This window comes from Mustela erminea, chromosome 21 (assembly GCF_009829155.1).
Source record: "Mustela erminea isolate mMusErm1 chromosome 21, mMusErm1.Pri, whole genome shotgun sequence".
NCBI lineage: Eukaryota > Metazoa > Chordata > Mammalia > Carnivora > Mustelidae > Mustela > Mustela erminea.
The window spans coordinates 33,850,601-33,867,185 of NC_045634.1; the positions used below are offsets into that span (position 1 = coordinate 33,850,601).

A 16,585-nucleotide genomic window follows, 5' to 3' on the forward strand; every position below is an offset into this window, starting at 1 on the left:
GTCAGGGCGTAGGGGCGGGGGGGTCAGGGAGTAGACAGGGAATCTCTGAACCTGCTCCTAAAGCTTGCAGTGTACCAGCAACTGCTCTAAAAAAATAAAGTCTGGATGAAAAAAACATTAAGTGATAGAAGAGGCTGGTAGATTTAAGAAGATTTGCGAGACACACACATTAGAATGAAGGCGGGAGGAAGGGACGGAGGAAAGGCTGGCATTGGTTAGCCAAGGAGAGCATGCACCCCAGGAGCAGAGAATTTTGAGAAAGAAAATTCCACCCTGAAGGTTAAGTGAAAAGCAAGCGGCTTGACTTTTGTTAGGGACGAGGGTGTCCCCTGGGGCCATGGCACGGAGAACGCAGCTCCGAGACAGAGACTTGCACGGCTGGGCTGGGGGCTGGGCAGCCCCTTGCGCAGTGTCCCCCTGAGGCCGCCTCCTCCAGCTTTCTAAGCTGCCCCACCACGGGCCTGCTAGCCTGGGCTGCCTCCTTCAGGAAGCCCACTTGCATTGCCCAGCCTCAAAAACCAAACCGAACCGGTCCGAGGAGCCAACTGGGGGTGTTCCGGGCTGAGAGCTGAATCCAGCCACAGCTGGACAGAGAAAAGTGTGTGCACGTGACTCCCGGACTACTCAGGGCAAACGGCGTGAGGGGTGGTTTATTAGAATTTCACTCCGGATTGCAACACCGCCCTTCAGATCACCTCTGCTATTGTGCAAGTGCTGCCCTATAAATACGGAGACACTCCCGGCTTTGGAAGCCTCCGTCAGCTCGGCCTCTGTCAGCTCGGCCTCCAAGGAGCCTCTCTGCCTTCCCCGGGCATCCCGGCCCGGCCTGCCAGCCGCCATGAGGGCTCTCTCCTTCCTGCTGCTGATTCTGTGCCTCGTCTCCTCCCACCTGGCCCCAGGTAAGCTGTGAGACCCTGCTCTAGCCCCTCGGCCCGGGGCCAGGAATTGGGGGGCTGAGTTTAAGGACACCTGCGTCTTGGGGCCTGGGGGTGGGGCAGCAGAAAAGCATCCCCAGGGCTGAGTGGCTGGCTTGGGGACACTACAACGGGCAGGCCTGCTGAGCCTGGGCCTGGGGCTATACCCCGACCCCCTGGGACAAGCGTGCTGGGAGCACCCCAGGCCGACTCTCCCCGGCCCACTGGGCAGCCCAGCCACAGGAGAGGCAGGCCCAGGCCTCCCTCCCTGACTGTCCTGGGGGCTCCACGCCCTCGGTGCTGGGCAGGGATGCAGGGCTGGTCTCAGGAAGCTCCAGCATCCCCCGTCTCCATCTTTGTCTCGGACTTCTAGAAATCATCCTCTGTGGAAGGGGGACCACGGACTCCCCCGCAGCGCGCCTCCTCGCATCGAAAGGCCGGCTTCCTATCCAGGGGCGAGAGGTGTAGGCTGCCGGCCGGGGCTCACCCTGGTCCCTGGGTGGGGCCTCGCAGGTGGCCTGCTGTAAGCAGGTGCCTCCTGCCCCTCCCACAAAGCCAGCTCACCCTGCACCTTTGACTCACTTCACGCGCGGGCAGTCTGGAGTGCACGGGTGGTCTTCGATGCTCCCTGGGAAATCCTCGCGTGTTCTGTGGAGTGGGAAATCTACCCAGGGCATAGGAGGGAGCTCTCCGTCGGGCCGGAAGACACCAGCTCCCCGGCTCAGAACAGACGTGTAAGGGCAGGTGGGATGCTGCGTGTGGAAGCAACTGGGGGACATGTTCTGTCCTGGCCTGGGGGACATGTTCTGTCGTGGCCTCCGGCAAATCCCACATCCGGGGCCTCAGCTGTCTCATCTGCAGAATGAGGGGCCCGTGGTGGGTTGGGGGGGCACTTAGAGCATGAATTCTGCTCCCAAGTTCCCTAAAAGATCCGACGCTGCTTTTCTGCATCATACAGATCTGCTAGATCTTCTCCAAGTACAACTCAGTCCCCCCATCTGGAAGCTGGGTGCGAAAGCATTCTAAGGCAGAGTTTTAAGTTTCTAGCAGGGACCCATTCGAGGGGTGGAAAAATCGGTTTAGAGAGTCACCACCACGTTTTTCTCAAAGAACCAAAAGTAGGAGTGCAAGCGGCACAGTAAGCGTCCGTGTTCTTACCACGCTCTGACTCCAGCCACACGGGCAGGTGTGCATTTGGGGCCAGAGGCTCTGTGAAATTTCTGGCTGCAGTTCAGCTCAAACTCAGAAAAGCCTGAGAGTCACTACTGAACTTGAAGAGTTCGGCTGATCCCCTCAACACGGGACTGTGAGCATCTCATTCAAAGCAGAGAATGTGGAAGTGTTTCTGAGGATACACAGGAGTGACCAAACTTACTGGTCTTTCCATACAGAAATATTAGCTACAACGTGGTTGAATGCTGAGTATAGCCAGGATTCGCTCAGAAACTCCCAGGAGAAGCTGCCCTACTCTGTCCTCTGACAACACTCAAGTCCTGTCTGCGTAACGCTGATTCCCAGTCCGGAGGTGGAACCAAGTTTATTGCAAGAAGGGAGCTGAGGGCTGCTTCTAGAAGGCGCTGCTAGGGTCCCAGCCTCACACTGTGACTCACCCTGAGCCCTCACAGGGGATCAGTTCACTCCCTTTTCTGGGAAAGCCATTAGGGCTCAGCTGCTTACCCCGGGGGGAACCAGGCCCACACGCCCCAAGGTGAATGACGGTTGTGTGGTCCCTGCAGGAAACCATGACTGGGCACTCTCTTTTAGCAGTTTTTATCTCTATAAAGAAAAGGGGGGCATTGCCCCTTTTATCTTATACAAATCTTATTTCCGTGAACACGGAATGATGTCCAAACGGCAAGGCAGCTCGAGTCCCCTGCATCAGCTGGATGAGAGCCCAGCCGAGGGGTTTTGAAGTCAGGGTCGTTTGGGGCTGCTCACTCACTGACTCCACAGACATTTAGTTAATAGCTACTGTGTGCAGGCCATGCCCTGGAAAAGGGGACGAGCCAGGAAACCACAGCCCTGGAAAGTATGACCTGACGTTCTAGAAGCAGAGCATGGCAAGAAACCCAATTTTATAATTAATTATCTAATTACCATTGTGTTGTGAAATGCATTAAGTACAGGGTGCTAAGGGATCGTGTGACAAGGGGACTGACCGGGTCTGCAGGGGCCAGGAAGGCTCTCTTAAGGGACGGAGAAGTGAAGGAAAGTTGGAAGTCATTTTGGTGTCCACGGTATTTAAAAAATTTTTTTTTTTACTTCCTTCTTGACATTAGAAACTCAGGATGTGTCACATAAAATTCAGATTTGTATCTTAAGAACACAAAAAATGAATCCGTACTCTAGGCCCAGAGGCAGTGAGCTGTCATGGGTGCCCCCCCGCACAGGCGCTGCAGACCCCACCGCTCCCTATTGCTCCGCTCAGCCTACTTCACGGACTTTTCCTATCTGCCTGCTGCTGTGGGGAGGTATAGCTATGCAGCGTGGAGGCTGATCAGGAGAGAGCAAAGTGGCCCTGGGAACGTGGGGAGAACGTTCCCTGGTGGTTAGCACTTCCCTGTAGCAAAACCAACCAAACCCACCGGGAGAGGCGCCGGCCACTCCTCTGTACTGTTCTTCCTTTCCTTCTGGGACCCCGTGGGCACTCCTGGGTGCCTGGGCCTGAGTTTCCCCACCTTTAAAATGAAGGTTTGGCCAAAATGACGCCTGCTCACACATCCTGTGACCCTCAGAGTCTGCCCTGCCTTGTCCACACCTGAGTGTCTCACTCTGGGATCCCCACCCCGACCTGCTGGCCTGAATTCCTTCCTCCAGTCTGACCTCTGGCAACAGCCACCAGGAATGTGTCTGCTATGGCCTCTGGGTCCCATGGAGAAAAACATATTTCCCCTTGCCTCAGACACAAGGGCCCCTCGGCCGCCAAACCAGGCCTCACAGAAGCACGTGGTCAGCCTCACACGGGAAACTGAGCTGTGCCCACAAAATACCGCACGTGGAGCGTGTCAGCCGAGAGAAGCATGTCTATGAAAACCACCTCAAGACATGTGTGATTTTGTCCCCAGATAGCTTCAGAAGACTCAGGGAGGGGCGCCCAGGTCGGCTAAGGGCCTGACTCTTGATTTCAGCTCAGGTCATGGCCCAGAGTCGCAAGATCGAGCCCCGCATCAGGCTCGCACTCAGCAGGCAGTCTGCTTCTCTCTCTCCCCCTCCCTCTAAATTAAATAAATAAAATCTTAAAAAAGAACAAAGAAGCAGAAGATACCTGGAGATGAAGTCAGAGATGAGGTCAGGTCCTCTCTAGCCTGCACGGATGGCTCAAGCGCCAGCAGCCTCCAAAGTGGACAAGCAACCTCTGTCTCAATGCCCCACAGCCTCTGGGGCAGCCCTTCCCCGGCATGACGCCAACCACCACTCTGTCCCGAGTGGGAAGGAGCCTCAGTTGACTTGCTGAGGCCCAGAGGGCTCTGATGAGCTGTGTCCGCCCGTAAGACCAGGCTCCCCAGCTTCCCAGCACCGGGTCCCTGGACGCCTCTCGGAGGGCGTGGGACTCGGTGGCCAGCTCTGTGGAAACCCAGACCGCGTTCTCCTCCTGCTCCGTGTGTCTGTGTTTGCGCTTGAGAAATTTATAATTTTAGTCAACAGCTCTCCAGTTTTATCTTCCAACTCCCTCACTAGGAGCTTTGATTGTGTGACACAAAGGGAACCTCGGTGCCCACACTTTGAGCAGAATGGCCAAGAGTGAGGTCCGCTAGCAACCTGCTCACCGCACTTCCAGTCCCGCGTTCTGCCCCCCGCCCTGTCCCCACATCTCTGAAAGGCTCGTTAAGAAATTCTCTCTCCGTGGCTCCTCTATGCGAAGTCTAAGATCTCCCTCTGTGTTGACATTTACGCCGTGCCCCCTCCTCTTCCCTGGCCACCAGCATCTGCCCGTGCAGGTCATATTGCAAGGCAGTAACACGGAACGGTGTGGTCCCTGCTTTCTGCAGATTTATTTTCTGATGACCCTAAAAGATCAGCGCCTCCTGTGCTCGCTGCCCAGAACCAGTCCTTCCCCCACCTCCTGTTCGCTTCCGTGACTGAACCCCTGGCACCCATTTCCTACTGAGTTTCCCACTACTGAAGCCAACCGTCTTTCATTCAACCGACACCTGTTACGGTTCTTCCCACACCCCACACCCCCACCGACAGCTGGTTTGCAGCTGCACTGAGGTGGGGTTTTGGACAATCCAGCTGTGTATGGCGCAATAAATGTACATTGGAAAGAGTCCCTATTTTCTCCGCAAACGGGCACAGACCTGCTTTCCCACCAGGGAAAAGCAGTTCCTACCTTGAAACGGGTCTCCTCTGCCACGTTCCTCTGGTGTGTGTGCTCCAGCGGCCCCACGGGAAGTGCAGGATCGCTGGTCTCAGGCCAGCTTCGTGAGCACTGGCGGGAATAAGCACCAAGTCCAAGGACGTGTAGTCGCCCTTGGGAAAGTGGGGGAGAAGAGAGGTGTGGGTTACCCACGGAGCTGTCAGGCAGCGAGCGCACAGAAGCAGACCCAAGAGGGGACAGGACCCATCCGGTGCCGGGTGGTCACAGCTCTGGGAATAGGCAGATGACCTTTTCAGAAGTAACTCTTATTTTCTCTTTCTTTAACTGCAAAGTATTACACGCATCCTGAAAAGTGCATAAACCAGGAATGTGCAGCTTAATGAATTATAAAACAAGTAGCCTGTGACCAGGGTTTAGGTCAAGAAGCAGGACTTGGCCGCCACCTAAGAAATAATCTCTCCCGGCTTCTCAGTCACCCACTCCTGGGCTTGACTCTTGTGGTAATAACTTCTCATATTTCTTAGACTTTTACTATGTTAATACGCATGCTGAATAATACAGCTTGGTTTGTGTGTGCCTTTCAGTCGGCTAGTTACCAGGAAGAAGGGGATGTTGTGGGCCCTAGCATATGCTCGTGTTTGATAATGATAGGCAGGCAGATAGATAATAGCGCAAGAAATTTGTAATCTTGATAGAAGATGCCACACCATTCCCCAGTGGATAAGAGTTTCACGGCTCCGTACCCACGCCAATACTTGTCATTGTCAATCATTTTAAATTTTAGCTGTCTGGTGAGTGTAGTGGTATCTCGCTAGAATTTTTCCAGCATTTTCCTGAGAAACACTAAGTTGAGCACTTTTGTATACAGCTACTAGCCATTTGGATAGCTTTTATGATATGTGAAACTATGTGTCTCTATTTTCTATCAGATTATCTGTTTTTTTCTCAATGATTTGTAGTAGATCTTTGTGTATTCTTCAAGTAAGCCCTTTGTCAACTATAATATTGCAAATCTCTTCTCCTCCCTTGTGCTATGATTTTTCTCTCCTGATGGAAACTCCTTACACATAGGTTTGCATGATGATTATAATGTGGCTAAATGTGTCCTATCTTTCCCTTTATAAGCAATCCCTTTTGTATTTTAAGAAACCTTTTTTACGCCCAAAACATGAAGAAAGTCTACAACTTTGTCTTCTGAGGACCCATTATTTTTCCTTTTTCATTTAGACTTATAATCCATTTTGCAATTGTTTATAATGTGTGAGTTAAGGGTAAAGTTGTTTTTTGTTTTTTGTTTTTTTTTCAACATGAATCTCCAATCGTCCCAGAACCAGCTCTAAGGGGAGCAGTTCTCTTCCCCCCCAACACTGCTCTCCTAAGGAGCTTGATTCTTCACACAGGCATAGGTCCCTTTCTGCACTCTTTATCCTACCTGTTCCATTTGTACGCCTGTCCTTTTGTCTTTACCAAACAGTCTAATTACAGTGGATCTATAATTAGCCTCGAAATCCAGTAAAGCAAGTCCTCCGACCTTCTCCAAGAGTGTCTTGGCTATTCTTGGTCCTTTGAATTCCCACATAAATTTTAGAATAAGCTTGTCAAGAATCTCTTGATATTTTCATGTTATGGAGTTAAATCTACAGGTTAATTTGGGGGGAAATTAACATTTGAAAAATAATTAATCTTCCAGTGCTTACACATAGCATTTCCATTTATTTTGTTCTTCTAGAACTCATCAAAGAATATTGTATTTCTTATATACAGGAGTGTCGTATTTTCTTAGATTTATAACTAAGCATTTGATATTTCAATATGGTGATATATTTTAATTTCATTTTATCTGTTGGTTGCTAATGCACAGAAGTAAAATTGAGTTTTATATTGATCTTATATACAGCAAAATAGTTAAATTTTTTTATTAATTCCTTCTGGACTGTCTGCATATAATCATAATGCCTACAAAGAGTGACAATATTATTTCCTCCTTTTCAACCTATATGTGTGTATATATATATATATATATGCATATATATATATATATTTTTTTTTTTTCTGTTTCCTTCTCTTCCTCCCCTGGCTGGTACCCTCAAGTAGAACATTCAGTGCAATTGTTGCCAGTCATTATGCTGGTCTTATTGGCCATCTCAGATGAAAAGTTTTCAGTGTTTGAGTGTTAAGTGTACTGCTGGTAAGAGGTATCTGTAGATTTTTCTTTATGCGATCAAGGACGTTCTCTCCAATTTCTTGTTTGTTAAAAGCTTTTTATCATTAATCAGAGTTGAAGTTTTCCAATGTTTTTCTGCACCTGTTGGGATGATCATATGATTTATCTCCTTGAACTGTTAATAGGCATTGACTGACTTCAAATGTTGAATGAAACCTTAACTTTGTGAAATACACTGAACTTGGTTTTATTCTGTTTGCTGATATTTTGTATAGGATCTTAGCCTCTTTGAAGATCAGGGCGGTTGAGCTACAGGTTTCCTTTACTTTCCTTGCACTGCTGATCTTTTTAGATGGTGCAATTAAGACCAAGTCGGCACCTCACCATAAACTAGGGAACGTTCTCTCTCTTGTTATTCTGAAAACCAGTGTGCTCTGTAGACACTATTTCTTATATGTGGCTTGATAGGATTTGCTAATGAAGCCATCTTGGCCCAGAGTCTCACTTATGGCCCAGTTCTTAGATCATTATGAGACTATTTATATTTTCTGTTTCTTATTTGTATATTTTAGTGAATTGTATTTCTCTAAGAGTTTTTTTTAATCTCAACTAAATTTTTACATTTGTTCAAGTGACTGTTCTATTTTTTCTATATGAATATAAGAATAGAAAAATATTTCCAGTTTTTCTATTTCCACGAACTATTCAAGTTTTTAAATTCCTAATAATTGTTTTAAACTGGTAGAAGGCGTTGTCCGTGCTGTCCTTCCTGTCTGCTCCCAGCCTCGAGAAGGGCATTCCTTAGTTCTGACTAAAATTTGAAAACTAATGGTCCAGCAATTCTCGATTCTTTACTGAACATTAGACACTTCTATGGGGTGTTATTTAAATGCCAGTAGCTCACCGCCACCGCAGAGCAATTCAGTCTATATTTTTAAGAGTATCCTGGGTGATTGAATGTGTATGCAGCATCGAGAACCACTGATCTACATCACAGTTTCTCAGCCTTGATGCTATTGACATTTGGGGCCAGATAACTCTCTGTTCTGTGCATCACTGGTCTTCCGCAGCACCTCTGGCCTCCACCCACTAGATGCCGGTAATGTCCACCCCACATACCCCAGAGCTGTGACAACCCACAGTGTCCCCAGACATTACCAAATATCCAGTCATCAGACACCCACAGTCTTAGGTCAGGTGAGGCAGCTGTGACAGGGATATGGACTAAATAAGAGACAAATCCAGTGGTATGAGAACCATCTCTCCAATAGGCAGAGACACATGGCATCAGAATGGACTGTTCCCCAGACTGGTGATGGCCTGCTGTGTTCGTTAGCTGGAGCGGCCATAGCAAAAGGGCACGGGGTGGTCTCCCCTGACAACAGAAATTAATCCTTTCCCAGTTCTGAAGGCTGGAAGTTCAAGGTCAATATGTCAGCAGGTTAGGGTTCTCCCAAGGCCTCTCTCCTTGGCTCACAGATAGCTGCCTACTCTCCTGTCCTCATATGGCCTTTCCTCTGTGTGTACACATCCCTTTATACGTCCCAATGTCCTCTTCTTATAAGGATCTATGTCCTAGTGGATTAGAGACGACATTTATAACCTCATCTAACCTTAATCACGTCTTGAAAGGCCCTACCTCAAAACACAGTCACACTGTGAGGCGCTGGCTGGTGAAGACATCAGCTTACATTCTGGGGAAGGGGACACCATTCGTGCCCTAAGACCTATCAATAGAGGCAAGCAAAACAGTAGCTTGATCCCCACTGACTGGGAATATTGTAGAGCAGCTACTGCATAGAGTAGAAGACTAGTCCAGAAACCTTCTGATTATGAGATTCTGGGATATCAGGAAGAAGGCAGAATAAATTCCAAGTGGACAAACCGTGAAAGCATTATAGGGTAGCCATACTTTCAACCCGACCCCAAAGGAAAACAGATTTCAGGGAAGATGGCGGCAAGAGAGACGGGGGAGCAGGGATCCTGGTCCGAGGGGCTGGCATTCCGAGGCAGCACGGGATGTTGTGCGGGGAGTTGAGGAGAGCTCCAGGGTCAGGAATGTACTCCAGCCTTGTTCCGGCAACAGTACTATGTGAGAAAATACTTACCTGGGGACTAACTTGAAATCCTTGCACACCTTCAAGCTCTCTGGGCAGAGGAAACCACATTCAGAAGCCAGCCCGCTGCCCATCGTCGGCTTCCGCTGGGCCACGGCTGGCACAGACCTCAGACTCTGCCCGGGTCTTGAAAGAGAAAATGCTTCGCCGTGCGTTCAAAGAGTCACTTTACCCAATGTTCTACAATCACCATGTCCACAAGCCACGAGTCTAAAGCGTTTCCTTTCCCGTCTTACAGGTGCTGGCTTTCTCAGCGGTCTCGGCCAGAGGTCTGACCACTACATGTGTGCCAGGAAAGGAGGCACCTGTAACTTCTCCCCCTGCCCGCTCTTCACCAGGTTGGAAGGCACCTGTTACGGTGGGAAGGCCAAGTGCTGCATGCGTTGACTCTGAGCTGGGTGTGACGGAGAGAGGAGGAGGAAGTCCAACGAAGCATTTGTAACCACTGTTTTAATAAAAGAAGACTTTTTTTTAAGCATACCTCTTTCAGACCAGAATGAATCTTGTCTCCTTTTGGAAGAGGTTGAGAAGGGATGGGGGTCGGGAGCAGAGATGGGCCAGGCCACAGGGCCCACCCTGCACAGGGCTGGGGGTGCTGACCAGAGCTGAGCCATGTCTGGTCATTGCCAGGCCAAGGTGTGGGCAACGTGGAGGGCGCCCGTGAGGCCAAGGACACACGAGGAGAGGATGAGGCAGGCAAAGCCTTCCCTCGTCCACGCGGCAGCTCGCCCCACACTGGGCGGTCTTAGCAGCCAGTTCCACGAAAACAGCCCATCTGCAGGGCCCATGGGCAGGGCCTCTCCCTTCCCCTGAAAGGAAGTGATCACCTCTCCCCAGGAGTGGTCTATTTTGAAAAGAAACCTCAGGCATGCTGTCAGCTTCCCTGTTCAAGATATGGGGAGTCCTCCCTGGGAGCATTCCTCTGGATGTTTAATCAAAGACAGATTCCCAGATAAGCCCTCATACTTCGGACAGCCAAGGTTTGGGTTTCCCAAGATCCAGTTCCTCCGGCAGGAAAAAAAAAAAAAAAGCCCCCATTTTGTGTTTACCTCACATTCTTTGGTTTCCAAGATTGTGGTGATCTTCCCTGCCCTGCCAGGAGCTCTTCACCGGACCAAAAGTGACCGCTTTTGGTGGATTCCCAGCCACAGAGAGGCCAGGGATGGTCACAGGAAAGGGGGGAGGGGTAGGTCTCTGCCAGCACCAGCACTGGAAACAGCAGCCCCAGAACCAGAAAGATGAGCATGATCTTTGCAGCCCCTCCGCCTCCACATTTGGCCCTGGAGCCCCCAGGCCACGGGGGTGGCACTCTTGACCGCCCCTTTTAAGGGAAAGCAGCTGGGCATGTTCTCATCTGCTCTTGCCAACACCTCCCACCCCCTCCAGTGTCATGCCTCTGAGCTCCTCTGAGCTTTTCCATCCATTTCCAAACTCCTCTGAGCCTTTCCACCCCCCGCCCTGCCTGCCTAGGGCATCTGCAGTCTTGCCCCTTTCGGACCTGCCGGTACCACCCAAACCCCATCCTCCCACGATGAGGCCCTTGCCGCTGTTCCTTCCTGCACCTGAACAGCTCAAGCCAAGCTAGCCCACTTCTCCGTTTCCCCGGGATGCACGTGCGTCACCCTCTCCCACCATTTCAGCCCGCACTTGGCTTGCATGAGAATGTGGATGATACTGCCCGAGCCACCACGGAGGGATAATGGCCCAAGAGTCAGAGGCGTGCTCGCTGCTGTCTGCAATCCACCTGACTTCAGAACAGTTGTGAGAGCCAACATCTGGCTCCTCGGACAGCATCTGCTTAGCTGAAAAGCAAGTGCTGATTTGAGTGAGCACCACACACTGTCCCGGGTCCAGCTTAATTGCCGTGGCTGACCCTAAGGAAGGAGGGAGCTGGTCACAAAGCTGAGCGCCCTGACTGAGGCATGTCTCCCGAAGCAGATCGGTTTTGCACGGTTCCCCTTCTGAGGAGTAGCTCCTGCCTTCTAATGCCTGGTGCCCGTGAGGGTGGTGTGGCTGACGGGGACTGGCCCGTCCTCGGTGCGCCTGCCCAGAAGCCTCTTGTGACAATACCGTGGGCGCTGGGCTCGGGCATGACTTGCACGTCAGCAAGAAATAACTGGCGAGGACGTTCACCATCTCTGCAGCGTGTGGGTGAAGCCGGACACGGCAATCCACATCCCCGGGAGAGGGTACTACGTACCGCCCCGCACGGGAGCTGCCTCATCCACCTGCCGGTGCCTACCCCAGTCACAGACGTACCTCAGAGGAAGGGGGGAGGTCATATACTGCACAAAATACACCTGAGGGGCGCCCGGGTGTCTCCTGATTTCAGCTCAGGTCGTGATCTCAGGGTCCTGGGATCGAGTCCCACATCAGACTCTGCACGCGGCACGGAGTCTGCTTGTCCTTCTTCCTCTGCTCTTCTCCTGCTCTCTTTCCTTCTCTCTCCCTCTCAAATAAATAAATAAAATCTTAAAAAAAAAAATACACTCTAGCATTGCTTCTGCTTTTAATAGTAAAATCACACAGCCTCCTATGGAGACAGTGCACCGTCCTGACTCGGGCTCATGGGTCCCCGGGGCACGTCCCCCAGTCTGGTCGACAGATCGGTAATGGAATGACAGGGAGCCGAAGAAGCATTCTTGTTCTGATGGGTGCTAAGACGTGGTAGCCATTCATGATTTTGTCAAAGGTTTCCCTGACGGGTCCTGTAATACTCTACTCCAGGCTTTCCTCCAAAAAGAAAAAAAAAAAAAAAAGAGGAATGACCAGGAGGGAACTGAAGCTCCTCATGAGTGCGGTGGTCTTCAGAGTTACGGCTTCTGTATCAGTCAGTGGTCTCCCAACGCGATGTGCGTGTGTATACATCAGGCAAGACTTGAGGAATTGGCTCACACAATTACAGAGACTTGGAGGGTCCAAAAGCTAGTGGAGGTGAGCCAACAGGCTGGAGATAGAGGAAAGAGTTGCCGTTCGCTGTCTGCTAGGAGAAGTTATTGTTGGAGAGGTGATTGTGTCCTAAGAAGACCTTCAATTGGGCAGGCACCTGGGTGGCTCAGCGGGTTGGGCCATCGTCTTCAGCTCGGGTCATGATCTCGGGGTCCTGGGATCGAGTCCCGCATTGGGCTCTCTGCTCGGCGGGGAGCCTGCTTCCCTCTCTCTCTCTGTCTGCCTCTCTGCCTACTTGTGATCTCTGTTAAATAAATAAATAAAATCTTTAAAATTAAAAAAAAAAAGGCCTTCAACTGATTGGATGAGGCCCACCCACATTATGGAAGGCAATCTACTATACTCAAAAGTCCACTGATTTAAATGTCATATTGTATATATGTTATTTTCTGCTTATTATGTTTTGATATCTTAAAAAAAAAAGAAAAACAAAACAAGCAAACAAACAGAAAACCTTCCTTGCCGATTCTTAGAGTAAAGTCCCTGCAAGGAGCATGCTTTCCATGTGTAAGATAACTCATGCAGAGCCACACTCTTCCGTCTCGCCCATGCACCCCAGGAGACCACATTTGTCTGCCTTAGTCACCCCAGGGCAAGGTACCAGCCAACGAGAGCCTACCCATCTAGCCTCAAGCCTTCCAAAATTATTCGAACAAGCCAGTCCCCAAACTGGGAATCCTGCCCTGCTTTGCCTTTCCTCAGAAACTCCAATAAAAGCAGTGCTCTCCCCGCCCTCCGGCATCGTGCCTCCTGGCCACTGTGTTGTCTCCATGTGCCCCTGCGTGGTGTGCTGGGCCTCCTGTCTCGAGGTACATGTACATGGTACATTCTGTTGCCTTGAGCCTCTCCCCCATCTCCAGGTGGCTGCACCTGACTGACCATCTCAGGGAAGAAGACAGAACACTTGGCGTCAAGAACAGCATGTCTAGTCACCGCCCAGAGGGGACTTAGGAGATGCCCCTCGCTGGCCTGTGGGCTGATCCGCTGTCCCAGTTGGGCTCTGCCTTCTGGGAAGTTTCGGTGGCTGTTGGCGTTCTGTGCGCTGCTCTGCTTTGAGTTGCCTCTTTCGGGTGCTGCGAAGGCTTCGGACCAGAAATCGGCGATGTCCTCCTCCTAGAACTCGGGTTCCCCTGGCAGCCAGCCCCGGGCTCAGCAGAGCGGGAGAGGCCCTCCAGCCTTCCCCACAGGGCTGGCATCACCATGTTCACAGAGCCGCCACTGGACGGAGGGTGGAGACCTGTTCTCCCCGCAGCCGGCTCCCCAGGGGTCAGGTGCCCCTCGGGCAGATGAGGGCTGGGTGACCGTGGAAGTGCACAGGGGGGTGAGCAGCACAGGGATGTAGGTGTCCTCATCCGCGCCCATCTTCCTCGGGTCCTCCCAAACCAGCAAGGGGTCCTCCTTCAAGAGAAGCCCAGCACGGTGCCCCAGAAAGGTCGATGCCGCGGGGGACCCCTTCCCTTCTCCAAGGCTCCTTGCTGTTGCTCTCGGTTCCCTGACCCCACGGGGTGTCATGGGTCCTGGAGACTGTGGCTCAGCATTTAACAAAAAAGGGACAGGGGGAGGAATGATTCATTCTGTGCCCCCCAAAATGCCCGAGGAGTTTTCCTAGCTGAATAAATGTACCCCCAGGGTTGACAGGAGCATTTGGGGAGATGACTTATGTCTCGTGCTGACTCAGCGGCCCTCCACCACGTCGTCTGCCTGGCTCACTAACAAGCTGGTTTTTCTGCCTCTGTGGGTTGAAGACTCCATCCGTGACAGGCAGGGTCTGACTCAGCGCTGAAATCAGAATATGTGTGCAGGAAGAGAGATGTCACCTGTCGTCGGAGGCTCAGAAGAGCACAGAGCTAGAACCATCACAGCTGAACGCAAACAAGACCTTGCAAGCCGTTTGCGGTGGGGAATAGAAGGAGAGCCGGTCTCAGCCCCTCTCCTCCACCTCCTGGACCCTGATTTTCCTCCCTTAAAATCATGCCAAGGATGCTAAGTGAGCCGGGAAATATCACTGGTTTGAATCGACTCATCAGGCCACAAACCAAAACCACTAATGGTGTCTCGGTCCAAGCACGTAACTTTTTGGAAACTTTGAGTTATTGAAGAACCTCCTTTGGTTATGAAGATGTAGTTTGTCTTTTCTTAAACTTCAGTCTCACGTCCTATGGGACGTTCCTGTCCCCGTGCTTGGGCTGCCCTGAGCTGGGGGTTGTGTGAGGGCTGGGCAGGGGATCCCACCGCAGCCTCTTTCTTCCTCTTACTCAGTCATTTGGATGGGGGTGCACAATGCTCTCTCTCTTCCAGAAGAACACACTTTGCTAGATTAGCAAGATTTCTGCTCCATTGGGCTGCTGATCGATGCCTCCATAACCATTTCGTGGGCTGCATTTGCTGGTTCTCCGGAGGGCCCTGTGGAGCTTTCCTCTGCCACCCCTGGCCTGGGACATTGGGTTCAGGCTCAGACTCTCCCCACCAGCTCCCACTGGAGGCAACAGCACTCAGGCGCTATCTTCTGTTATCTTATCACCTAGTAGGTGGCCAGTGGCGACAGACAATGAGGTGACCTAAGTCCAGCCATTCCCAGGGTCCCTGCCAGAACCAACCAGATCCTTGAATGAAATCAGTAGGTATCTGGAGTACCCGGCCAGCACAGCTGCAAGCTCTCCTGTCTTTCTCCTGTGCCTGCTCTGTGCCCCAGGGGAATGTGTGCCTTCTCTAGTCACAACTCCATGATGGCCGAGCCTGCAAAGGTCACCCGCTGCCACAGAAGCAGGGAGCAGGACATCCGGGAAGCGTGCACTCCCCACCAGGAGAGGAGAGGGTGACATAGTGCAGGTCTGCTGAGGGTTGACCCCCCCGGGGACGCCACGAAGATAGCAAGATGCTGAATTTCCCAAAAACACAGTATTCAGTGGCAACAAGGGAAAAGGAGAATCTGACGGGAAAGAGTGATTGTGTATGAAACAGTGTGGACTGATAAGATATTCAAACCTAGATGGGCTTCATGAAGGTGTTGTAACACGTGGGCTGTGTCCATAGTTCGGCTGTTGTAGATAAAGCTGCTGTAAACATTGGGGCGCATGTATTCCTTTGAGTTAGTGTTTTCATGTTTTTTGGGTAAATGCCCACTGGTGCAATTGCTAGATCGTGGAGAAGGTCTATTTTTAGTTTTTTACGGGACCTCCATAACTTTTTCCAAAGGGGATGCCCCAGTTTGCATTCCCACCAATCGTGCACGAGAGCTCCCCTTTCTCGACATTCTCGCCAACACCTGTTGTTTCTTATGTTGTCGATTTTAGCCGTTCTGACAGGTGTGAGGTGATAGTTCATTCCAGTTTTATGATTTGCATTTTCCTGATGGTAAGTGATGTTGAGCATCTTTTCATGTATCTCTTGGTTCTCCAGATGACTTCTTTGGAGCAAAGGCTGTTCCTGTCTTCTGACCATTTTTTACATGGATTCTTCACCTTTTTGACCGACGAATGGATAAAGAAGATATGGTATATATATACACAATGGAATATTATTCAGACATAAAAAAAGGATGAAGCTTTGCCGTTTCTGATAACATGGACGGAGCTGGAGATTATAATACAAAGCAAAATAAGTCTGCCAGAGAAAGACAAATACCATATGATCTCACGCAGGTGGGGAATTTGGGGAACAAAACAAATGAGCAAAGGAGAAAAAAAGAGAGAGAGAAACACAAATCGAGAAACAAACTGATGGTCCCCAGAGGGGAGGTGGGTGGGGAGCTTGGGGACACAGGTGATGGGGATGATGGCCTGCACCTGTGATGAGCGCTGGCAACGTATAGAAGTGTTGAATCACTACATTATACACCTGACACTAATATTACACTGTATGTTAACTAACTGGGATTTAAATGAAAACTTATTAAAGAAGAAAAAAATGTTCTAGCACATGAGGAAAAGATAATCAAGTCATTTTGAGGGAAAAAAAGAAAAAACAAAAGGACAGAGGAAGGAAGAGAGGACAGACATGAATTTTAGACCAAAATCTTATCATTTCCACAATGATGATGATGATGATTTTTTTAAATAAACAACATCACTGGGCATTTGCCACAACAAAGAAAACAACTGTGAAGACCTTAAAGTCCCTTAAT

The 16,585-nt window shown here is 50.5% G+C and overlaps 1 protein-coding gene across 1 annotated transcript; it reads left to right on the top strand.

Moving 5' to 3' along the window:
- The first annotated feature begins 664 nt into the window (after positions 1 to 664).
- On the top strand, positions 665 to 9,993 carry DEFB1 (defensin beta 1). The gene is made up of 2 exons (XM_032328860.1): positions 665 to 899; positions 9,752 to 9,993. The coding sequence occupies exons 1-2, from the start codon at positions 839 to 841 to the stop codon at positions 9,898 to 9,900; spliced, it is 210 nt and encodes a 69-aa protein (XP_032184751.1). The 5' UTR covers positions 665 to 838; the 3' UTR covers positions 9,901 to 9,993.
- The last annotated feature ends 6,592 nt before the right edge of the window (positions 9,994 to 16,585 follow it).